Source organism: Hippoglossus hippoglossus, chromosome 4 (assembly GCF_009819705.1).
Source record: "Hippoglossus hippoglossus isolate fHipHip1 chromosome 4, fHipHip1.pri, whole genome shotgun sequence".
NCBI lineage: Eukaryota > Metazoa > Chordata > Actinopteri > Pleuronectiformes > Pleuronectidae > Hippoglossus > Hippoglossus hippoglossus.
The window spans coordinates 5,917,140-5,942,389 of NC_047154.1; the positions used below are offsets into that span (position 1 = coordinate 5,917,140).

At 42.4% G+C, this 25,250-nt stretch overlaps 2 protein-coding genes across 7 annotated transcripts; both read right to left on the bottom strand.

Moving 5' to 3' along the window:
* Positions 1-759: 759 nt before the first annotated feature.
* LOC117760681 (complement C1q tumor necrosis factor-related protein 7) lies at positions 760-5,271 on the bottom strand. Its single transcript, XM_034583903.1, has 3 exons — positions 5,079-5,271; positions 2,962-3,198; positions 760-1,614 (listed from the first exon to the last, which is right to left on the bottom strand). Exons 2-3 carry the CDS (start codon positions 3,188-3,190, stop codon positions 986-988), a joined length of 858 nt encoding a protein of 285 aa, XP_034439794.1. The 5' UTR covers positions 3,191-3,198; positions 5,079-5,271; the 3' UTR covers positions 760-985.
* A 3,621-nt stretch (positions 5,272-8,892) lies between these two features.
* Positions 8,893-24,031, bottom strand: cpeb2 (cytoplasmic polyadenylation element binding protein 2). Of its 6 annotated transcripts, none has more exons than XM_034582937.1 (11): positions 21,632-24,031; positions 19,737-20,006; positions 15,682-15,772; positions 13,869-13,919; positions 12,870-12,893; positions 11,675-11,848; positions 11,464-11,553; positions 11,167-11,285; positions 10,960-11,074; positions 10,585-10,766; positions 8,893-10,271 (listed from the first exon to the last, which is right to left on the bottom strand). In XM_034582937.1, exons 1-11 carry the CDS (start codon positions 22,574-22,576, stop codon positions 10,044-10,046), a joined length of 2,289 nt encoding a protein of 762 aa, XP_034438828.1. In that variant the 5' UTR covers positions 22,577-24,031; the 3' UTR covers positions 8,893-10,043. The 6 variants fall into 6 exon arrangements, with proteins under 6 accessions (XP_034438828.1, XP_034438826.1, XP_034438830.1 ...); XM_034582935.1 differs by having other exon boundaries at positions 19,737-20,009; XM_034582939.1 differs by lacking the exon at positions 12,870-12,893.
* Between the last annotated feature and the right edge of the window lie 1,219 nt (positions 24,032-25,250).

The following is a 25,250-nucleotide window of genomic DNA, read 5'->3' on the forward strand; positions in this document are numbered from 1 at the left end:
ACTCTTCCCACATACCCCATGGAATGTTGGAACTTGGGCCGTCCGCTCTTGTTTGCCAGATCTGGGCCACAAGTGAGCCATAGCAATACTACATGTCAACCAAAATAGGAATTTGTTTTGTCCTATTTGGAACATATTCACCATTTAACACATTTGGTTTACATTCAAATTACACTTTTGTTTTAGGATTTTTGGGACACACGCTATTCTACAAGTGCAACTTTTGGCTCACATACATGTTTTTGCAACAATAAACCTGAATCTTTGATACAGTTATTTTACCATTGTTTCAATTTTCTTTTTGGATTCGATTGAAGGGTTATATATTGTGTACAACTAATAAAAGTGTTAAATTTGACTGTATACATGTTATTACACATTTTAAAGATGAAGATTAAAACACAGAAAGGCAAACAATACCCCTATTTTCACAGGATATAAAATAATATATCAAGATTCTACAACTAAAAAAGTATGAAAATGTACGAAGAAATTTTGTATGAACAATAACAAACTGTCCCCATCATTTCTCATCTTTATAATTATGTTATATATATATAAAGTATCATAATATTGTTTTATTAATTGTATCTAATATTCATGTCTGTTCATTTAGCTGATTATTTTCTGTGTCGAGCACATATCTGCAATGTTGAACATTTCGGCTCCACTGTTTTGACCTTTCACATCATATTTTATAATATCTTTGTATCACTAATGTTTCAGTCTGTCTTTTTCTAAAGGAAACCAAGCTCTCTATATATCAACAATGTTTATTTAACATATTGACTCCCAGCCAAAACAAATATATCAGATACTCATTCAAGCTTTATAAAACTATATAATCAGTAGATATACGTCTCTGTAGTAATAGTACTAGTAGTACAAACATTTGTATAAAAATATAGCTCGACCATAACATATGTGTAATAACACTATGAAAACAACAGTGACTAGAGGTTTTTGTTTTTGTGTTGTCCTGGTTTCACAAGTAGTCCTCTGCCAGTGCGTCAAAGTAGTTTGTGTCAGCATAGAGAAGGAAGCCGGAGAACAAGCTGTCGGCCCAGCTAGGGTCTGCAAATAAACCGTTCTGGTCCTGGTAGAAGATTTCCAGCCACACCTCATCTTCTGGGTTCAGGTAAATCACAGTGGACCCAGAGGCCACGTCATGATTTCCCGTGTTGCCATCAAAGGTTTTGATGCGAAACTCGCCATTCTGCACCAGACCAATAGCCAGGTGTTTGTTTGCCAGTGTAATGTCATATGAAAAAAAGTAAACGCCAGGGTATGCACAGATAAACTTGCCCGTCTGTGGGTTGTAGTGTCCGCCCTCATTATAGAGGACTTTATTGAACTTGATGGGGGTCTTCTCTAATGGGTAGCTGCTGGTGATTCCCATAGAGAAGGCCGATTTAGGCAGCAGGCTGCCACATCTGCAGACTCCTGCGGTGCCGCGTGGCCCTTGTTTGCCCTTGTCCCCTTTCTCTCCCTCACGGCCCAGAGCACCGAATGGGCCCACATCTCCACTCCCTCCTGTAGGGCCTCGTTTCCCTGCAGGGCCACGGTCACCTCGCTCTCCAATCTTACCTGTTGGGCCAACCCTGCCCTTCCACCCTGAAAACGAAAAATCGCGTTGACGTCATAATTTCTGAAGCATCATCCCCTATGAGTTTCTGTTGTGCACTTGTTGAGCTAGACTATGTAAAAAGAAATACTCAATGGAAATACAACTCCCCACCGTGAGTCAAGTGTTAAGTTATGCTTGGAACACAGCCACTTTGACATTGCTACAGCACGCATTTGGCTTATGTCCAGCTGACTACATCGTCAGAGTAAATATCCTGGAGCTAGGAAACACTGTGAATCACCATATGTCTGTGCAAGAACAGTAGGCGAAGCTGAATTTGTACTTTCATGTTAAGATGAGGTTGTTTGTCTGAATTCCTGTTTCGACACATAATGGAAACCTCAGGTGCATGACTATCACTTATCACTGAGAGATTTATTGCCGGTTGGCCTGCATAGATGATATCAGTCCACTCTTTCTGCTGGAAGAGACAGACACAGGCCATCACATATCATGGCAATATTTAGCCAGCTTTACCCGATACAATATTTTCATTCTGGTTCATCTAAAAACAAAATGAGAAGTATACCAAGCTGTGAGCAACAGCTTGATACACTGAGTGTTGTTGGAAACTTGGAACAGGGTGAAAACATATTGTACAGCATCTATAGGGAAACATTCACTGCAGGTTAAGACCCTTCGCAGCCATCACAAAAATGTAGACTCAGCCTGTGCTGCCTCTATGAGTATAAACTATGAAATATGAAGGAGTGGCAGCCAGATGGAAAGAAAATGTATGTCTTAACAATTGCATTGAAACAGCAAGAATTCTTAGCTCAATGCCAATATGCTGTTTTTGTTATCTGTTGATTGTTAAATCAGCCAACCACTGTCCACTGCTAGCTAGATCTTATACTTAAAAATCTGACAAAGGCAAACACACTGTGTTTTTGTAAAATATAAGTTATCTATTTTAAAATATATTTAAATTCTGCCAACTATGAATCATCTTGACATTGGGAAAAACGTCAATGTTGATGCAACAAACATCCCAGGTTGGCTTGTGATCATGCATCTTTGCTCCCATGCCATATCACGCATGCACATAACCCATTTGCTTTGTACTGTACATGAGGCTCATGGCCTTTTGGGTAAGTTGGAGGCCTGTTATCACAGAGTTATCGTTCATCTTTCCACCTTCAGTAGGTGCTATTCTAAACAGCTCCTACAAAGCTTGTCTAACACCTTTTAAACAACAGTATGAATAGTTCAGTAAGCAGTTATCTTTTTTTTTTAAAGTTTCCTGTGCCAGCTTTTCTCTTGCACAAACTGGTGGCATTTGTGTATTTGTACACATGAACTGACACTTTATCTGTCTAGGCTTCATATTATACCTGTTTCTCCCTTTTCTCCCTTTTCACCCTTCCTGCCATCTCTGCCATCTCTTCCTGGGATACCCACATTCCCATCTGCTCCCGGGGGCCCGGTGGGGCCAGGTTTACCAGGCAGGCCCGGTGACCCAGGGACACTGCAGATTAGACGTGGTGCTCCTTTCAGCTTGGTCTCAAACAGCTGTCCAACGACACAGTGGAACAGGCAGACTACCCCCATTGACAGCCACATCTTCGAATCTGTAAATAAAAACAACAATATCAAGAGAATTTTACCAACTTCTAATTTGTCTTTTGGAAAATATTGCCAGCCCCACAAACAGGTTCTGAACAGAGATGAGATCATGTTATCAGTTTTCACAATGCCGTAAAAAAAATTCTTAGTGATGTTGTCAAGTACAGCATGAGACCAGATGTTATTTTTGTAATGAGAAACAATAGCTGTTTGAATCAGTCTTGCATGCTGATGTTCTCATCCACAGCTAAATTGCACGTGAGAGACTCTAAATGAAATTCTTTGTCCCTGTTCTAAGTCTTCTTTTTTTGCAAAAACATTCCCAAGTCATGACACAACATCCAGCACAATCCCTGTTAGGGGAGCCTAATTTAGACGCAAGCATGAGCAGTGAGAGGTATTACACATTAATGTTACACAAAAGGAGGTCTAATCATGTGTGGCTATCTCTTATAAAGAGAAAAACACCATCAAAACTTCATTTGAAAACATACTGGGCATTAAACACTTCATATGAACACATACTGGACATCAGAAACTCGATATGAATACACAATGGACATCAAACATACCATATGAACACACATTGGACATCAAATACTCCATAGGGACACATACTGGACATCAAAAACTTGATATGTACACATACTGGACATGTAACATTCCACATGAACATAACCTGCACATCAAACACTTGATAGGGACACATACTGGACATGTAACATTCCACATGAACATAACCTGCACATCAAACACTTGATAGGGACACATACTGGACATCAAACAGTCCATTTTGACACACATTGGACATCACACACTCCATAGGGACACATACTGGACATCAAACGCTTGATATGGAAACATAATCAACATCAAACACTTGATATGGACACATTATCAACATCAAACACTTAATATGGACACATTCTGGACAAATCTCTTGGGGGAGTTCGAACATGAAGAAAGATTTGTCGATTGGATTAGCACGCTTGTTCTTTGCATATTTGCCCGTGTGGGCGTGAGAATGTTAGTCCTGCATCTGCTCCTTGGCTGGCTGGCTGTCTCTGGTCGGAGGGGGCTTTGGAACATGTGTGTCTTAGCATTGCAACATGCTCTCCATGTCATTACACATTAGGTTTGTCTGTAACTGCAGGATGCCTGCAGATCAGACAAAATATTTGTCTACTACAGGAGAATAAACACGATGAGATAAACAGGACGGACACAAACACTCCTGCAAACCCACCCACACAAACACGACTGGAACAAGCAGAACCGAACAATCGTGTTTTTGATTTCAGGGTAGTGAACTGGTCACTGAGCCAGTGTGAGGTCCTGTGAGAGAGTAACCCCGCCCGCTAGTTCCACTCTGCAGCAATGATGTCAGCAAATGGCTATCATTAAAAAAAAAACTCCTTTAACTGTGTGCATGAGGACATATGGTGAATGTATGTAAACACACACAGATATACAAACACACCCCTAGATGTTTAAAAAGGAGGTGATGGCAATATAGAGACGTTAATGTCCCATTGAGAACTTCTCTAAAAACACTGGTTCTTATTGAGCCAGGCAGATTCTTCAGGCATATTGAAACACTTTTATTTGTGTGCTTCACTGAACATGAGCAGACTCTGTGACGTCTAAATCCTTTAAAAGTGATTGTGTACCATCTACAGAATGTGAATATGTTTGGATAAATGAACACACTTAGAAGCCATGCATGTATATACGACACATTGGAACACTGACACAGACTGCCAGGTTTGTATTCAAGTTATAGAAGTCATGCAGAGAAACTTAAAATCTTGAAAATGTGGTGGTGTCCACCATTTGTGAATGAAGGATGTTGTGTGATAGTCAACAAACAAACTAGTTCTCTTACCCCACACCTAGTAGCTGTTCATCACTGCTGAGTGTCTTCGTCCTATCTGCTCAGATCCTGGCTTACTCGATAATTTGAGTCCCCGATGAACATGTTCCTTTCTCTGCTGTGCTCTCGGGTGTCAGTGACAGTGTGTTGTAGTGGAACAGCAGCAGCAGCAGCAGGCTTGTTTCACTCCATCCAATCCTTCCTGCTTCCACCTACCCACCCCGTATCCACACCCTTCCCTCTGCCTCATGCACTCCCCAAGGCGAACAGCTCTGCCCCAGGCGAACTCTGGTTGTGCATTCAGTGTGAACTCCCATTATGTCATGGATAAAGACTCCTCTCAGATGAGACATTTAGTGTAGATGTCAGCAACTTGAAGAATGACACTTTTGAGTTATGAGAAGCCAGATTAATAAACGTCAGAAGTCATTTCTCAGTCAATTTGACCTCAGAGTTGTTCTCAACTGTATTTCAGACATTGATCCCTAGATGGCGCCAATGGGTATGTTGAGTGACCTTTGTAGATGTGAGTCAAAAATGTATCACAGAGACCAAGATGATGTTTGGGTGTGAGAATTAGTTATGATTGAATAAATATCTGGGTAAGAGAGAAGAATAAAGAGGAACGGTTCTGCTGACCCATACAATTGCCAGGGTTTCTTTACTCTTCAGTGGAATTCTAGGATAATAGGATATACACATTAACATAAAATACATGTGCTTATATAACAGTTTTCTAGGCTTGATGACAACTCAAAGCACATTACAGAACAGTTTTGCCATTCAAACACAAATTCATACAGTGCATCTGTGCAGCACTTTTTCTACCACCCATTAATCACACACAGCCAGCACAGCCGTCAGGAGTGATTTGGGGTTTAGTGTCTTGGACACTTCGGCATGCCAAATGGGGGAGACTGGGATCAAACCATTGACCCTGTGGCGACGACCCACCCTAATTACATGTACTTTATCTCTCAGGAGTCACAGATTGCTCCAGCATGATCAAGTTACTACTACAAGAGGTCATAGTATAAAAAGCCAAAAAGCCAATGTTGTGCTGACAAAAAGATAATTAAGATGTACCACAAAGATCTTAATGGCAAAAACAAAAGCATTCAAAAACCGCAGGACTAATAAGCCTTTTTATTTAAATCCCACCACTGATTCTAAATGTCGAGAGCTCAGATCTAACCAGATTCTTTTGTGTATGTGGCAAATCTCTTGAGTAAATGGGAAGATTTTGTACAGTGTTACATCATTACATCTTTAATTACTGGAATAGAAAAATGTATAACCATGTGTTAATCCTGGTAGAGCACACATCTGTTTTTGCAGCAATATTGGGCATGCTACAAATTAATCAGGACCAATCAGATTATCATAAGCACAGTGTTTCTCCATGCAGCGAAGATACTGCACGGCTGATTTAAAGTCTCCCCGCTCTGCAGGAGGAGGCAAGAAAAAGAGAAACCACATGAGCAGCAGCCATGTTGTGTCCAAACAGAATGGGTCTTTATTCAGGAAGTGAAAGAAAAAACAAAGATTGTAATCAACACCCCATTTAAATACAAAACCAACAAAAATAAAAATAAACATGATATTCATTTTGCATATTAAAGAACCATTCAGTAATAATTACAATCCAAACACCTCATAAACCACTTTTGTGAATCTATACACAAACTCTGATTTAGAAATTAGTCACTTTAACAATAAAATTACAAATATTTAGCTTTTAAAAATAATTAAACTCAAAATAATATCTTAGCAATTAGCATCTTAAAATTATATATAGTGTATTTCGACATAAAAATACAAAATAAGACCAATGACATTTAAATATGAAAAAGTATTCCAAGAAAGTCTGCTATTATTAAACGAAATAAAAACGTGGGATAAAACAAGATGAAATGAAATAGAAATATGCATGAAAAAGTCTCTCCTTTTGTTAGCAAAACACTATCCAAAATAACTACAATCATTTACATCAGTACAAAGATATCTGGATTTAAAAATAGTTGCAATGAAAAAACGGGGTTTATCTTTTCTGACAGTAAAAAATGACACTGTGGATCAGAAATCTGCAAAATATGCAATGAAAAAAATAAATCTGCATTAAAAAGGTTTACACTGTAGTTCTTACTTTTATACAAACATTAGAAACAGTATTGCACATCACAACACAGATTCGAGGTTAGTCAGCCTTTCAAAATGTGTTATATTCAAGTTTCAGAGCATCTACGAGGACAGGCAGCTGGGGCCTCGATGCAACAGGGGAGAATCTCAAGTGTCTTCCAAGAATATGATAAAACCTTCATGTTTCCCTCCGTCAAATGAAACGTGTCATGTGTATCAAAATAAGAATCCGCTCAAAAACTCTGCTGTTGTTACTAATGTCATGATTCTTGTCTTTTAACAGAACTTTTGGATATAATTATCACGTAGGGGGGGGGGAAATAAATTGTATAATAGTCCTATTTAAATAGAAAAATACAATCAAAATCAAATATTTTTTTTGTCTACAAAAATAGTGAAATAAATATGATTTTTACAAAAACAAAGACACATACAGAACAAAGTAACAGTGTTCAACATAGAAAATAGAACCTCACGAGAACAGCACAAGTCAAGTGTTACAGGTGACGATATTCATGTTCGTGTCGGACACCATGAGAACTAAAGCCACGGGGGGGAAATCTCTTACGTTCATGTGATTTACGTCATGGCCGGCGAAGTCTTTCTGACTCCCGCTCCTCACAACATCCAAGACTACATTAGTTAATATATTAGAAAATATTGGATTCTTTCTCTACTCATACAGAACACAGATAAATTAAGACCACTGCTTCACGCTACATCTTAAATAAGTAATCATGAAAAAATAAAAATTTAATAAATCATCTTTAGAATTATAAATAGGTGGAGGCCTCAGAGAATCCACATCTGCACTGAAATCACTTCAGGGGGTGAATAAGGAAAAAAATGAGGGGGGTATATAGAAAAGTAGTGCATAATATATATTGTAAAAAACATACTGAAGGGCCAGTGATGGGTAAGTAGTTGACAAAAACAAATTAAATTGTATGACTCAACTACAAGTAATAATTTCATAGGTTTTGTAACAGTACACACTTGATACCGAGGAGAACACACAAGGGCATGAAACACAAAAACCACGTCCACATGAGAGCAACACACTTGTACAGTACCTAACTGACGGCTGGGCCACCATCCTTACAGAAAGATTGTCCATAAATAGTTTGTTTAAGAGTACTTCAAGGGTCACGGTGGGAAATCGAACAGACGGACGATACAAAGAGAGGAGAGTTTCATATCTAGCATGCCAAGACACCAAGTGTCGTCATCCTCGTAATAAAAGGTTGGATGGGGAGTTTGTGGAGATACTTCACCTGGGCCTGGGAGATTCATGGAGCTGCAGCCACATAGCATGACGGTGACGAGCAGTCCTTACAAAAATCTGCAGTTTAGTGAAGTGAACAAGTTCGAAAGATACTTTTAAACACAACCTTCATCCCAGGCCCACTTCTCCCAGTTCAATCTCCCAAATGGACCCAGCTCTTTAGTCTACATTTGGTCTGCCTGTGCGACGCTGTGTCAGATAAAACCTTTGGAACCGCACGAGGACACAGGACGGGAAGGGTGAAGGCAGAGTCAAGTCGCTGTCTTACTTCTCCTATACTACTTCTGCAGGAAACTAAACCATAGCCTCAGTCTACACTAACAACAGTCACACGGCACAGGGACGACACACATACACAAACCACTGAACACCACTCTGTTCTCCACAGGGTTTTTTTTTTTCGCCATACAGGACACCATGTCACAAAATGATTGCGTCCACTAAGTCTACAGTAGAGCCAATATCACTTTTTGTATCGATAAGTATGTAAACGGATCAAACAACAGATAAACATCAATGCATGCAAGTTTAAATATGTTTTTTTTTGTTATTATGCTTTGTCAGATTTTTTCCCCTCTTAGGCTTCTGTAATAGATGGTCATGCTACTGTCTTAATAATTTCTTTAATTATTATTTCAGTGGTTTGTTTTTTAGTTTTTTTTCCTCCGTGATTTTCTTTCTCTCACCTCTATCCTGCATGCTAGTTGTGTAGCTAAGCCTAGTGGCATAACATGCACTTGAACTCTTAGTGTTTGAGTGCATACTGCATTTCCTTTAACATGATTCAGATTTATAAATGGCATTAAATATAATTCCTACACACCTATACATATATATACGTATATATAGCAGCAAAGCTTCTGAAATAGCTTGTTAAGTATAAATGTTGAATACAGAAACCAGATTTTGTATTTTGAGGTATCACTCTATGGGTCTGTGAGAGTGTAGAAATAAAAAAAACATTTTTTTTTTAATAAACTCTTTAACAAGATGAAAGAGCCCATGGCAACGTTAAAAAACAACCATTTGCTTTGCGGCAGAAATGTGTAAATTTTAAGCTTCCTATAATTTTGCTACCTTTGGTTAATGACCTGGGGCAGGCGTCAACATTAGAGAATTGAGGTTTTTCCCAGAAACAAGTGTGCACTACACGCACTGTGGGGTGCCTAGCAGCAGACAAACAGACAGACAAGCTGCCCCATGCAAAAACATTCCCGTTTCTACTTTAAATCTCACATACAAAAATAATAATGATAAAAAAACCTACAAAAATCAATCTCTTTTTAAATCTCCTCTTAGAAAAGATGAAAGTACCACAAAAGAGTTGTAGAGTTGTCAGAGCCTGAGATGTGAGGGGGGTTTTGGTGAAAACTGAGGCTTGTGGTGTTTGGCTGCTACAAAATATATATAGATATATATAGTATATACTGTGGTGTTAAGTACTCAATTATACTGAAAGCTTAGGAGAGCATGAGAGGCAGAGCGATGCTCTTTTTTTCCTGTTAGCCAGTGTTTCATTTCCCTTCCCTCTGACCGTGTCACCACTCGCACCTCTAGTTCCAGCGGAAGTGAATCTGGCGGGGGCGGTCGGCTCCTTCTTTGACCAGGGGCTTGTGAAACTCCCGTCCGGCACGGGAGTGAATGTTGGCCCAGCAGAACTCACAGTAGTACTGCAGACAGGTGACGTTAGCGCAGAAGAAGGGAGCGAATTTCCCCCCACAGCGTGCACCCTGACACTCATCGCAGAGCTGGTCGTCCAGGACGTAGGGCTTCACCTCCACCTGCACACACACATGTTGGAGAGGAAATAGAGTGTGCATTAGCAAATACAGTGAAAATATAATATACTCATGAAAGACTAAGGCACAGAGAAGCAGAGAAGGGGGAGGAGGTTAATTCAGTTAGCCTTAATAAGCTTTTGATCACCATAGCAACAAGCTGCTACCCGTCTGTGGTGATGCTGATAGCGCACAATCACACACACACACACACACAAACACACACACTGACAAATTAATGGCCAAGTCACATACACTTGTGTATACTAATAAAACTAGGAACTATAGAAATTGTTAAAGAAAGGGGAGGCTGTACCCGCTTATCAATGTCACCATGCTGCAGTTGGACGAATCTGGCGCTGATGGCCGCGATGTAACTCTGCTGATTGGAGAAGGCCACTCGTCCTGCACCCTTGGGGTATTTGAGTTCAGGATCAGTGTCAATTCCCGCGTAACAGACTCCACCATAGAGACGATCCATGATCATGGCCAGCTCAACTTGTTATAGAAGAAAAGAAATAGATTAGAAATAGACTGTGAGACTGCGGTTGCAGATGGAATATCTCGGATGCTCGTCTCATGCACTTTAAACATACAGCTGATTATCACCTGCAATATGCAACATGTGCATTATGTCCAATACAGAAAAAGAGATGCAACTGATTGAGATTAACAACATGAGTGGCATTACTTGCTCTCAGGGGACGAGGGACACCTCCCACAAAGATGGTCTTGCGGGGATCAAGGGGCTGAGATCCGTCCATCACAAAATCACTGTCGCTCAGGTTCCAAGGTCGAATTTGCACCTGAAGTTAAAGTCAAACATTAAATTATATCAGAAAATTTCCAGTGAGTGCACTTTGAGTTTTGCAGTGTGAGCTGACGCGGTTTAACTCACTGGTTTGTCCTTAATAGTGGGACTGGAGACGCACAGGTAGAGCTTCCCATCCTCCTCCATGCAGGCTTCAATCAGAGCCTGCACTGAGCTCTCCTCCTGGAACAGCAGGAATGCGTATCCTAGGAAACAAACACACACAGGCATCAATCACCTGACATATGTTCTTCCCTTGGTTTCAGTATTTCAATGATACATCGCTTCACTTATCAGCAACATAGCCTCACACCATTCAGGCTACATGTAAATACTGTTCATCAACCATAAATGCATGCAGAGGCTAGGTGCTTCTGCCAATACCTTTAGGTGGAAAGTAAGATTTGCTCTCAGCTTTGTGCGGCCAGTCCACCACCAGGTGACCAAAGCGGCGGAAACTTGAGGTTATTTCATCTGCGTGGAGAAGAAGAAAAAGAAACAGCAGACAGGTGAGGGGATGAAATACGGTGGATGGAGCAGAAGGATCAAATACCAGCAGTACAATGCAATCACAAGAGACTGTTTCATGTCTCACCTTCATCTATGTCAGGGGGCAAACCTCCTACAAACACCTTGCGGGAGAAGCGCTCAATGCGTTCCCCGTTCTGGTGGGGGTAACAGCTGGGGGAGCCGAGGACTCCTGGGACACCCTGGTTGCCGTGGCCATCATCGAGGAGATTGTCATCAATGGGGAAGAGGGAGGAGCGGCCTGGTGGAGGATAAATAAAAAAGCAGTTGAGGATATAGTAAAAGTCACATGTTCCATTAAACACTCACAAGCAGAAACACTCACAAACATAATATCATAACAGCACCTGCCTCCCTTTTGTAGAATTTGATATCTCTGCAATGTGATGGATTAATCCAGTAATGATAATAATCATGTGTCTGCTTATATCGTAGCTTTAAACTGAGTGGTTGTGAAGCAGCAGCAGCTTACAGTGAGGGACATACAGTTTGGTTTAAAGACTATGAGCGGAGTGGTAGTTAAAGGAAGTGTGGAAAGACAGGCTGTGGAACAGAGCTGTTAGTGACATGACTTAGCAGTATGGAGACCCAGAGTGTTATTGTGTATTTGAAATATTTATGTTGGCTGTTCCTGCAATACAACTTTAATTCATAACAGTTTATTTTATAATGTCACTTGACTTATTTCACTTTTGATGACTAATTCCCTCCGACAGCTACTAACAGAAGCTTGTGTGATTGGCTGAAAGGTGAGTGAAAACATAACGTGTAATAATTGAGAAATGTCATTCTATTATGGAATTAAAACAGACGTTATAAATAAAGTTGTCTACAATGAAAAACGTGTATATATGTATATAATATTATTTATTAGTTCATAATTACTTTACACATTTTTAGTCATTGAATATTGAACACTTTGGAGCTGTATAGAGCAGACACACAAATGCAATAGTGCTTCCGATAAACGTGACCAAACCTGAAACATCATGCACATCTGGATACTAGAACAATACAATTGCATTATAATTGAGTATGGGTTTTTAATATGTATTATCTTTGGTTAACCAATGATAAATCACGGGGCAAAGGACTGTATCACAACACTACATAAAACTATGTGTTCCTGAATTAAAAAAGTTCTAAGTCTGACTCCAGTCCAGACTGAAGGCCTCAGCAGTTTGGTGCCCAGTCAAGCAATAAAGCATGTCACAAGTGAAAAAGCCACAAGGAATAAAGATGCTGTAGGAAGCTGAATTTACCTCGACGTCTCCCATAGCTCCTGGCTGCATGTAGAAAAGTACAGAGTGCAAGTTTCAGCCATGCAGACATTTCTCAAAGGGCATTTGTGATTCTTTAAACTTGAATCTAAATCTAAATCTAGCTAAGCTGAGCTGGGTTATGACCCATGTATGTGTCTAATGTCAGTCAGACAGCAAAATACCCTTTTTGTCAACAATACGTCTTCAGATAAAATAGACTTAATAGTTACAGAAAACAAAAGAAACAGGCAGAAATCCATATGTTTCCCTGCTTGATATAACAAAGCCTGTTTTTCCCCATTGAGCATATCAGATATAAGAGCAGTCACATTTGGGCCACTAGAAAAAAAACTCCTATTTTGTTACGTCACTGAAAAGCCCTGGATGTCCATAAAAAGCAAGGCTCATCACAATCACAAAAACTGTTTCCATCAGAAAACACACGTGAACTGCTGATTCCTGAGTCTCGGGAGGAAACAGCAAAGCACCAGACAACACCAGAAACCAACATGCTTGTATTTATCTGCAAACGCTGTCTGACCCAGATTTATGTCCCACGGAGACTGTTATGAAACACGATTATATTTTGGACACCGACATGATCTGTCCAGATACGAGGCTAAAAAAAGAGTCGACAATTACTCTGAGCAGCACTAATAATTTACATCTGAATGAAGGGTCACTGTTTGTCTCCACATACATGTATATACTGTAGCATGTACGGAAACACACATGTGAGCACTATCAGAAATCATTGTGGACCTCTAAAGGTTTGAATTAAGAAAACTCTGGAAAAGGCTTAATTAAATATTCTGTATGGATTTGTTAAAAAATGAATACAAATGATTGTCTCCACACCAGACATAGCACATGTGACCTAGTGCGACCCCACTGTACCACTGTGAGTCTGCTGAGTGTGTCTAATGAGGCTAAAGAGCAACAGTGAACGTATCAGGAGAGCTGGAGATATAGAGGGAGATGGTGCTAAGCGATAATTACCATTGAGCATGAGGAGGCCATCAGCCCCAGGGTGAGGACATCCCACACGGCCTGACGTGAGAAAACACACAGACAGAGATGAGACACAGAGCAGATGGAGAGGACAGGGCGAGGCCAATGTGTGTACAAGAGAGAAAAGACACATAGAAGCACACGCACACACCTCCTCATAATGCTGCTGTATAAACAGATCGAGGTGCTCACAAAAGCAGCAATACCTGGACACACACACACACACACCCACACCCACACACACACACACACACACACACACAGAGAGAGAGAGAGAGAATGTGTTCGACATCTGAAGTGAACACTGCGTTCAGCCCTTCTTACCACCAAGATTAACTTGAGATGATATTAGGAGACAACAGTGGAAATTTAGCAGAATAAAACAACTCAGAGACGATATTTGTATTAACTCTGACACAGTTTCTTCAGACAAAACAAAATCCTGCCGTCAAACACCATCAGGGTTATGATGTGATCTTGTTTCTGAGATCTTGTTTCTGTCTGTCTGTCTGTCTGTCTGTCTATCTAATCTCTTAGTCTATTATTATATTTTCTTTTATTTATTTATATAAGTGATTAAATGTGTTAATATATATTCTGATGGCTTAACATTGTGTGTGTTGCATTTTTTCCATTCATCCTCACTTTCAGAGTAGTGGTGTGTGTTGTCTAACACCGTCTTCCCTGATTGTAGCACTAGATGGCACGGAGATACACAGATTGTATTGAAAAAATCTGTTACAACCAAACAAGCTTTATTGGTTGATATATTTTAAATACAGTTTAATGCCTTTGCATCTGATTTCCAAATGCAGCAAATGCACCATTATGGTGTTATAGAGCTGCTAGCCAGACTACTCTGTTGTGTTAGCAGTGGTAATGCTATAAATGGCCAAGCACCGTTCTCGCAAGCCCTCCCTCCCTCTCGGCTGCTCTTTTGGCTGTCATACACAGTGTGTGAAAGTGTGATCACATCTAAAATTAGTCTAGATCCCCCTCTCTCTGCTGTGCACACTGGCCCATGTTCTCCCCATCTGCTCCCGCAGGAAAAACAAGAAACTCGCCCAAGAATGGAGGGCACAGGACGAGTCCCGATTTCAGCAGGGTCCCCATGAAGATTATAAATAACCAATCAAAAACTTGTTCTTAGCAAATATACACAAACAAATACAGGCTGTTTGCAAGGTTTGGGTTTTAGCAGTGTTATAATTTCTGGGTTGTGTTTTAAAGTGAGAGTGTAGGCTGTAAATGAGCAACAAGCGGCCATCAAGGAAAGAGGAGGGTAAGAACGTCGCAGTTATTTGACACTGCTCCTCTGATGTCCAGCAGCTGAGCCCAGGAGTTCAGGGCAGTGTCACACTACAGTGCGTCTTCTGCTTGCTACTGCAGTGAGGCCGATTTTTTTTTTTTAAACTCATCTTTCAGTGAAAAATTCCAAGTTGTGTCAGGTTTGCTTGTGTCTAATCTGTCAGAAAACGTCTGTTAACTAATTAAAGACATCCACAGCAATGGAAAGCCTCTCCTCGGCCTCCTCCGCCCCTGACACCGCTCCGTGTGCCGCCCAGGTTAAGTCGCCACAGGATCAGAGCAGGGAGGTCATGTAAATGTGCAGCTGGTGGCACAAGTATTAAGCTCTCAGCGGGGAGAAAATAAGCTGGTGTGTGGAAAAGCCACGCAGCTCTGGGAGCATTGGGCCATTTCACCTCCCTGCATCGAGTGAGGCTGCAAGTTGTCGGGTTGCCTGTGCGCGAACATGATCACCCCCCTCTGACCCGCTGCAAAAAGGGAAAGGGAGTCTTACCTTTCATTGGATCCTGCTCAGCTCGCATGATGTCGATCAGGGAGCTCTCCAGGGAGTGCATGTTCAGACTGTCGTACATTCTGGTGCGGTCCTATAAAAACACAGGTTTTGTATATGAGGTTTAATATCATCAACAGTCAGAACTGACAGAGCAATCACACGTCATTATGCGTGACTAATCTGTCACGTTTCTAACACACTTTTGTGATTTGGCTTATGAATAATAAAGCCTCTGAAGCATGCGTATTTGGCTTAACATGTAGGAGAATTAAGAGTGCGAGTAGCTCACGGATTAACATTCTTTCCATATTTATTCACTTTAGGGGTCAGAAGATATGTTTGTGAGCAGTCTATACGATGTATTCCCCCCTGGTTCTGTGGACTTGTTCCCAGAGGCAGATGGAGAGAGAATGGAAACCAAACCTGGGAGTGGCATTTAGCCGGAGAGCTGAGATGGAGGTTATGAGCTCATCAAGCCTTCCAGTGAGACAGTTATCCTTAACAAACAACTATGACAGACTCATACGGTTATACTCTAGTGACGTACCACAGAGCACTGAGCCTACTGTGCACAACCCAACATAATAACTGCGTCAAGGTCAATTCAGAACACTTTGATATTGAAGGATTGTAGGCTGTGTCTGTGTTGTTTTCACCTTTACTTTTAATGCATCATTAATTCAGAAAATGAAGACTGAAGAACTGAAAAAGCATAGAAATACATCACTAAAATATTGTTTCAATTAAGGGTTCGGAAAAATTATATAATTCATTAAATCAAACTAGACCTGGACTCAGTAGAGCGCAAACCTCCACCAAGAACCAACAGTCCATTTATGAAACCACATTTTCTTATTAGCCTCTAATAGCACTGACAGATTTATTTGAGTTATTTCTGCAAATACAACAGAGGTGAAGGGGATTTCAATTGAATTAATGAATGTCTGTTTCCTGTGACAGTGTAGCTTTAATTCAGGGTAAACAGGTCGACCACGTCAGCAGAGACAATAAGATTACTAGAAAGTTCTCCAGTAGAAAAAAGAGGAGTCTGTGAAATAAGCAGAGTAAATGGGACATTGTTATCATATAATTACTGTTTTATATGTTATTTTTCTACACTGTTAATAGTTCATAGCAGAAAACTCAAATTTGGAAAACAAATCCTAAGCTATTTCTGTCTGGCTTGATACTGAAGGTAGCTGAGAAAATGGGCTTTTTGGACTCATTTCTGTGAACTGAACCTTTAATCCAACCAAGTTGATCACTGTTATTTTTGCCTGTGATCATGTCCGTTCATGACAGACAGGTTTTTGAAAAAGACTTAGAAGAGTACTCCATCGGTTTGATTTAACATTGCAAAATTCCACAACCACAAGTTTTTTATTTAATTTAATTTAAAGATTTATGAGATTTCACTCAGCTCCCTCTGGATGTACTATTTACAACTTCCCCCCACATATGCAGAAGATCCCCAGACGTGTAAACAGACTTTTATGTCTTGACTTGTTTGGCATGATGGTTGGATTAGAAGCTTTAAAACACAAGAACATTAAATGTGGCTGAGGGAATCATTTTGTTAGATGTATCATTTCTATTACTCTCAGAATGTAGGTTGTTAGGGTGGTCGTATGTGGGAGAATTGCTGACCAATTATAATACATGTTAAGGAATCAGCTTTACTGCAGGCTTACTGAAAGTAAAGGTTACTCTCTCCTATCCTCGTACGTGCACCTCTGTGTGATGTTAAAAACATGACACAGCACTGCTATCGTACATCAACTGCCAAGCTTTAAACAGAAAGGAAGGAAGGAAAAGACTTGGAATCTGAAAAATTCTGGGTCTGACACTGTTTATGGAAATTAACAATCCATGGAGTCGGGCCTGTTTCCTGGAAAAGGAAGCGTTGTACTTCTTGGCACAGATACCATTAATAATTTGAGCTCATAGCAACAGTAAAACCACTCACTGACACCATTATTTTGGTGATACCATTTCTTTAGTTTGGATTAAGTCACAGTAATGAATATCTTATCTATCCTATTTAGCTATTTTTACAGTGTCTATTACAAGCAGACACTACACCTTGCATTATGGACTGTACTCTGTGGTACAGTGTGTTTTTCTACAGACAGTCTGACACGCTTTTTAGGAACAAACCCTCGTACATACAGCTTGTGATCGACCATCTACATTAGAGAATTAAAGAAAGTGGGAATTAATAACATATTTTACCAACACTGTAACAAGTAGAATCAGAAATCTTAAGCCACAGAGAAATGTCCCACTGACAATGACACTAGGCTTTGAGGAAATAATCTGGCATTTAAAGCAATCTTATTAGATTATTACATTGAGAAAAATATAGTTCCTTACTTAAATAATCATGTAATTACCTCTGCCAAAAAGGTTTTGTTTTAACCCCTGTCTGTTTGTTAGTTAGTTAGCAAGATTTCACCGTACTAAACAGGTTTCCACAAAACTTGGTTGATGGGGTATGTATCAGGGGAGATTTCAAAACATTTTAGTGCAGATCTGGTTCAGGGGCGGATCCAGGAATTAACCAATGAAATATTTTTGACATATTCACTGGTTTCCCAGGACATCATTTGTGGATTTTGACTAAAAACGATGTATGTTTAGGGAACTTATGTCTATAGTATGTGAAATAGTGTGTGAAATTTGTTTGGGCTTTGGTGTTGGTATGCGCTCTACTGAGTACCATTTGAGTTACTACTAGTATATAATTATTACATATCGTGGGCAGTTGCTGACATGCATGTACTGATACGTATTTGTAAGCTAACATCTGGCAAATCCCAGATAAACCACAAATAGACAATAGGTGGATGTCAGGAAGGGTTACACTCCAGATGCAGAGGAAATCACCAGCATCGTTAACCAGTGTTAGTACCAGTGTGAGGACAACTGGGGATTTTGCTGAAGGTGGTGTGGAAGATAGATGAAGTGAAATGATCAAAACATGACCAAATGGGGAAGTAGACGCGAGTGCAGGAGAGTAGAGGCACTAATTATAGTCAAGCAACTATTACAAACCAATAAGATACTGGTCGTTTACGATGCAAACACAAAAGAGCTTCAGCAGCCGAGCTACCTGAGGAAGATCTCGCATATAACCTGATAATATATTCAGCCCAGCCCCCATTTTGTTACACCTTTGGTAAAACCTGCAGAGCAAATCAGTTCCAACTCTCCCCTGATTGAAATGCTAATCACGATGTACCTCTTATGGTAATTTGCATCGACTCACTGCTACATACATCTGAGGAATCCACAGCTCTGAAATTCCCCTTAGTTTCGGTTTCATCTCTCTCTCTCTCTCTCTCCCTCTCTCTCTCTCTCTCCCTCTCTCCCTCTCTCTCCTCTCTCCCTCTCTCCCTCTCTCCCTCCCTCTCTCCCACACACACGTACTATCTTGGTGAGGGCATAATGCATTCCCTGACTCAAACCTTAACCATCACAACAACACTGTATTTTATTTATTTTACATTGGCATTTTGAACTAGCCAATTATGGTTTAAATAAGGAACACTTTTTAACACGTACCGGCCCCCTGTGCCTGTGCCGCTCATAGCACTCACATAACCTCAACCAAATTCTAACCTGAAGGGCATGGTCATACATACCTGAATGCGATGTGAATATCACGGGTCAATGTTCACCAAAGTTTTACTCCACGCGAAGCCACGCTACGATTTGTTCACTACTGCTTCATTTGTTTGTGTAACTGGGCCCTAATCCTAAAAGCAAAACTTAACCCTAAAACATCCCGTCTCAAAATGTCCTCACTTTCCCCAAAGGTCCTCACTCCCTATGGCCTGTATTTTAAATGGTCCTCACAGAGATCTAATCACACAGACACACACAACCCTCATTCCCTTTGTCTTAACGGAGTGTGCTACTGTTACTAGATCTTTCAGACCTAAAAAGCCCCTGAATCTCACACAGTCACACAAAAACAAAAACACTCACTCCAAACCAATTATCTTACAAAAAACGACAGACACGCCGATGCAGGATCAACCCAAAACACATACCTGCATTGGCAACAAGGTGTTGCTGTTGCTGTCTGTGCGGAACAAGTTCTCCTCTATCCAGGACTTAGGCCCCAGTGATCCCCCAGTGCGTGGGAACTTCGGGGGAGCGATGACGTTGCTCGAGAACGGCTTCTTCAGGGGCGAGACGTGACTGACCGAGCCAGGTACGCCCATGCCACTGCTACGGCGGTGGTCCCGGCCCCAGGACATCCCCCCGGAGCCCCAGCCATTCCCCTGGTGGCTGCCCCAGGGCGACTGCTTCACCATGGGCTGCTCACAAACATCAATACAAGGACATAGAGGGGGTGGAAGGACGGGAGGTTAGGAAGAGCATGTCGATTTGAAGTACTTATATTTCCATTTCATCGTCTCCTGCATCTACTTCATTTTCTCCCTGTCCGCCACAGCCCAGCTTGATCTGCTCCTGTGACGGGTGGGTAGATAAGAAGATTTGGGGCTTTAAGACTAATACTAAGCATCCCGTGCACTGCGACACCACCAGTGTAAGTCACACACACACACACACACACACACACACACACACACACACACACACACACACACACACACACACACACACACACACACACACACACACACACACACACACACACACACACACACACACACACACACACACACTACCTGAACCTTGTGTCCACTTTTAATCATACATCGAATCGTATCATGCTTAATCTTGTGTGTTTTCAAGTGAAAATCTTGCACAGAGCACAATCAGCACTCTGTTTCTACCATACTCAGTATATAGTGTAATCCAACATATTAATTTCACTGCTGACATCTGTGTAGGAAGTCAGACAGTGTTTAGAGTGTTTTAAAGCCCTGGTTTGGAGCCCTGGTGGACGATAATATGTAAATATTACATTAACGTGTAAAATACAGATAAAATAAAACTAAAAACAACAGCAAAATGACCAAAATACATGTTTATTCTACTTGTATTTCCTTGCATTTTTCTCCTATTAATGTGTTGGACCTTTAATATGTGTATCACCATGTGACTGGTCATGATATCTGTCCTTTCAGGTTTAATGAAAATATATTTACATAGCACTTGTAATCAAAGCAAGGGGTTAAAGGTCAGGGAAACAGCAACACCACAGATGCACGTTAAGCACACCCAGTCACACACTGCATGTGCTTGCTCACTCACACGCCCAATGTGCAAATCACATGAGAAACCTGAAGCCGAAGGCTGCGAGCACATACGCCCTAGGACTACCGCAGAATCTGAACCTCCATGGGAGCTGCTGCTGCCAAGGGTATATCTTCAGGGTCCCTCAACTGTCTGCCACTACACACGCACGCACGCACACACAGACACACACAAACCACCAAGACACTAGATGTCTTCATTTGACCCATTTAGCACACCAACCCCTGTAAGCCTTTGTGTTCCTACTGAGTGAGCCACAAGACAGGGATGGTCCACTGCCATGTGACTGCATCCCACTGCCAGCTTCCAGGAGAGAACAACGGCTAGATTCAGTGATGCTCCCTTGTTCCCCTGTGCAGCCCTCCCTCCCTTTGCCTAAAGAGTAGTGACTTCAGTGGTTGCAGCAGACATGACAAATGCATTATGGAGAAAAGGAACTATTTGACTACAGCTGCATAATGGCACACACATACTCATAAGACTATGTTTTATCTCTGCAGTGTCACAAGATGCTCCCTGACCTGAAGGCATCCAAGTGGTGGCCTTCACTTAAATTAGGTGAAACCTCTGATCTGGATTCAAATAGGTTGAAAGGAGTAGTTTTTTTGTGGGTTTCAGGCCCTTTTAGGCTCATTGAACTGGGGGTGGATGAAATAAAAGAGTTGTCTACAATCTCCTGTCACCTTCATGGGATTTCTCCATCCCTGTAGCAGCTCACCTGATGTTGGTTGTAGTTGTTCCTCTGCTGAAGGAAGGCGCCCTGCTGGGGATGCATCTGGGGACTGACCGGGGACCTGCGGCTCTGCTGCTGATGGACGTTGATCTGGGGCGAGAAAGGACCGCTGTAGCCTGGCACATTAATCCCGGCGCAGGGATTAGCTGACACCGGCGAATAACTCTGGAAGAAGGCCGGGTTGATGGAGGAGGGGATACCTGGGTAGAAGCTGTTGTCAGAGTCCGCGTTGGGCATCTGGTTAATGGCGTTGGCGTGGATGGGATGGATGGGGTTGATGGAGTTGGGTGCGGGCGGGGGCGAGGAGCTGGTCTGGACGGACCACGGGGTGCCGAACCCGGGGAGGGAAGGTGACGACGAGCCGCCGTTGGCGCTCTGCATCTCCTGGCTGGGGAGGTTCGGGAAGGCGGCGCCGAGACCTCCGGACAACATGTTGCCGGTGCTGCTGCTGCCATTGCCGTTATTTATATGGTGGGCGATGGGGGAGTCCATTTGGATCGTGTGTGGATTTACGGAAGTGGGCGATGGCGACGCAGCATCGGCTTCAGCCTCTTCCAGGGGAGAGCCGCGGGGGTCGGCGGCGCCGGGGTCGTTCTTAGCGGAGAAGAGCTGCCTCTGCGGCAAGTGACTGAAAAGACCCGGGGGTGGGGGCGACACTGCGGGGCTAAACTCGTCTTGCTGACTTAAGTGCTGATGTATTTTGCGGCGGTGCTGAAGGTCACGGATGGACCGGGGCGAGCAGAAACGACCTCGATCGAAATCGGGGAAGGCGCTCTCCTGGTTCAGGTGGCTGTAATCCGGCGTGAAGGAGCTCGGCTGGCTGTCGGTCCGGTTCGGCTGGTTCCCGGATCTGCTGACCGTGCTGCGGTCCTTCTCCTCGGGTGACGGGGGCAGTTGTGTGATTGTCAGCCCCGCAGGCTCATCCTGCATGTTTTACTGATGCGCAGCAGCTGACAGGAACAGGGAGGACGCGGCGACGCTGCAGCTGAAGGACGAAGCGAACCGGCAGGACGAGGGCGCAGGATCCAACCACACAGCGAACCCTCCTCTTGAAATAAACCAATGAACGTTTAATGTCAGCTGAATGAGGTTCCTTTGACAGGAGGGTGTGTGTGAATAGGCTGCAGGCTACAGAGAGGAGGGGGCCCGGCCTGCGAGGAGAGGAGTCGACTCGTTCCGGTCGTGTCGTGTCTGTTTTACTCGGTGGTTTGATCCTCCATCTGAACACCGAGCTGTGCGGGACTAGCCTAGCCTGTGTGTGCGGTCCATTCCCCGTCCTGTGCTGTCCTGTGCTCCCCCCTCCTCCGGTGACCGGCTGGTGCTGCTGCGGCAGTGGATTAAAAGATCCCCGGCTCCAGCGACGTCACGGCCGCGTCACGCCCCGGTGCGTCCGCCTCGAGCTGCAGAGAGGACCGCATTGTTTACGTCATTCTTTCATTATTCATAAAGTGCAGGAGGCCTCCGCCAGGAGCCGGAGACTAAGGCCTACACTAATGTCAATCTTATTCTTGCTGCTCGGAAATGAGTCTGTAATGTGCACAGCGCGAGATCTTTAGGTTATTGTGCATAGTTCCCCCTCATATTTTCTATTGCAGCAAATTGCATGGTTAGTGCATTTTATTTGGAATTAAACGACGAGCCTAAATCCAAACACGACTTTAATTTGATTCCCCCATTGATTCACAATCAGCTCACTTCTTACTAAGAGCAGATCTTGTCGTCGTCATCATGTCTCATCAAAACGGCCTTTTTTAAATAATTAAATCATTAGCTGCACACAGTGTGGTGGTTCGGTTTGCTCGTGCGCATCAGTATTCAGTCCACAATCATACTGTGCGTGCGTCTGCGCCAGCGTCACTTTACGCACGGACGACAGGAGCTAAATATAGTTTTCTATGTCAGCGCCTGTCTGGGGAGATGAATCTTCATCTGCCTGCTCCCAGCTCAAAGCTGACAAGCAGCCCTACCATATGATCTGCCTCATAAATGGCCACCACCAGCACTGGGCCTGTATGGCTCCTGGCAAATTATATTATAAACGCGGATTGGACAGAGTGCTGTGTTTGAGTTGTGAGTACGTCACCATCTGACTGCTTATTTGAGTTTAGGACTAAAGGGAAAACAACAGATGGTTTCAGACTGACTCTCCTCTCAGCACATGATAGCTGACATATTTTATTCACTTCAAAAAACACAAAACAATCAGATGGGAACTGGGGAAATACAAACTCAGTTTCACTTGCTTGTTTTGATTTCATACAAAAGACCCAGTTCAAGCTGTAGTTATATTTCATTGTCCCAGTCCTCTTTTGTACTTATTTATTGTATCAAATAAACAGACAAGGTTCATTTCTCTTTATCAAGTCTTAACCTGAATAAATCATTGCACTCAGTGTGTGTGTGTGTGTGAATGTGGTTTCTAATGAGGAAGACAGATACCGGAGTAGCAAAGCAATGTGCATGATCAACCTACCATCTGGTCTCTGCTAATGATAATGGCTTATCTCAGCACAAACTCCACACAGCTTTCCGCCCTTCATTGTCACCTATACAATGCTTTAAAAAATCAAAAGCACCTGGTTATGAAAGCTATTGTAATTTCACAAATCTCGCCAAAAACTCTGAGATTAATTGAGACTTAATGTTATAAAGTTTGTTGTTATGGCTGCGGGGAACTGCCAAGTGTGTACACAGGAAGGCCTCGGACCACAAACATTATCATTACCGTTGTTTCACAGTTATTCATTAGTGCTACAAAGCATTTCCTCTATGTACTTAAAGTTTTGATGATCAGAACATCACATTCCCACTGTTCTAACACAACATGAATCTCATGACTGACAGAATTTGATCCCAATCACTGACGTCTTGATTTTCTCTTCCCTTGTTCGCAGTGCCTTGAGCTGTTTTTGGGAAGTAAAAGAACATCCCCCCCACCCATCAGAAATTCCCCATCACAAGGTCCCAGATGGGACTGTCCCACCAGTAAGGGGGCAGGTGTGGTGGCCATGCTCGGTGCTGAGCACCAGTGATTAGCCAGGCCCAGTAAGTGCTGGAGGGAGTTAAATGGGGCAGGCTGCCAGCTGCTGGTGTCTGATGATGATGGGCTGGGGGAGGGGGGGTCAGCCAGGGTGGGTGTGGTGGAGGCGGGGGTGGTGTTTCAGGGGACAGAGGGGGGTGTCATTCCCTGACTCCCAGCTGCCCTGACACATACAGAAAGTGACACATCAATCCAAAAGATTAACCCGAACTCAGTTTTAACTTTTGATTTCACTCTTTCCGTGCGCTCTGGATCATATAGTAGTGCCCACAAGGAATAAATACACGAGAAACATGAGAATATCAATATAGCCTGAACATATGATCTGGTCATGCATGTGGATGCATGAAATTAAAAGGAGTGTGAGGTAAAAACGCAGCTGCACCCTCCATTTTAACCAGGTTACTGGTAATGTTGCTACTGGTGGTTATTAGGAAGCACCTGCCGCAAAGCATTATCAAGTTTCCCTGTATTTGTAAAGCCACCTCTATTTAAAACTCTGTCAGAGTGGATGGCTGTCATGCTGCAGCTGCAGTCGTCATAGCAACAAGTTATCTGCATTTC

Bases quoted from the DNA above. Each gene is read 5' to 3' on its own strand.
- LOC117760681 (XM_034583903.1), bottom strand. From the start codon at position 3,190: ATGTGGCTGTCAATGGGGGTAGTCTGCCTGTTCCACTGTGTCGTTGGA. The intron at 1,615-2,961 runs GTATAATATGAA...TTTCGTTTTCAG, and splicing joins GGGAGAAAAGGGAGAAACAG to GGTGGAAGGGCAGGGTTGGC.
- cpeb2 (XM_034582935.1), bottom strand. From the start codon at position 22,576: ATGCAGGATGAGCCTGCGGGGCTGACAATCACACAACTGCCCCCGTCA. The intron at 13,920-15,681 runs GTAAGACTCCCT...TTCTCACGTCAG, and splicing joins TGAGCAGGATCCAATGAAAG to GCCGTGTGGGATGTCCTCAC. The intron at 10,272-10,584 runs GTACAGCCTCCC...GTGTGTGTGCAG, and splicing joins ATGGTGACATTGATAAGCGG to GTGGAGGTGAAGCCCTACGT.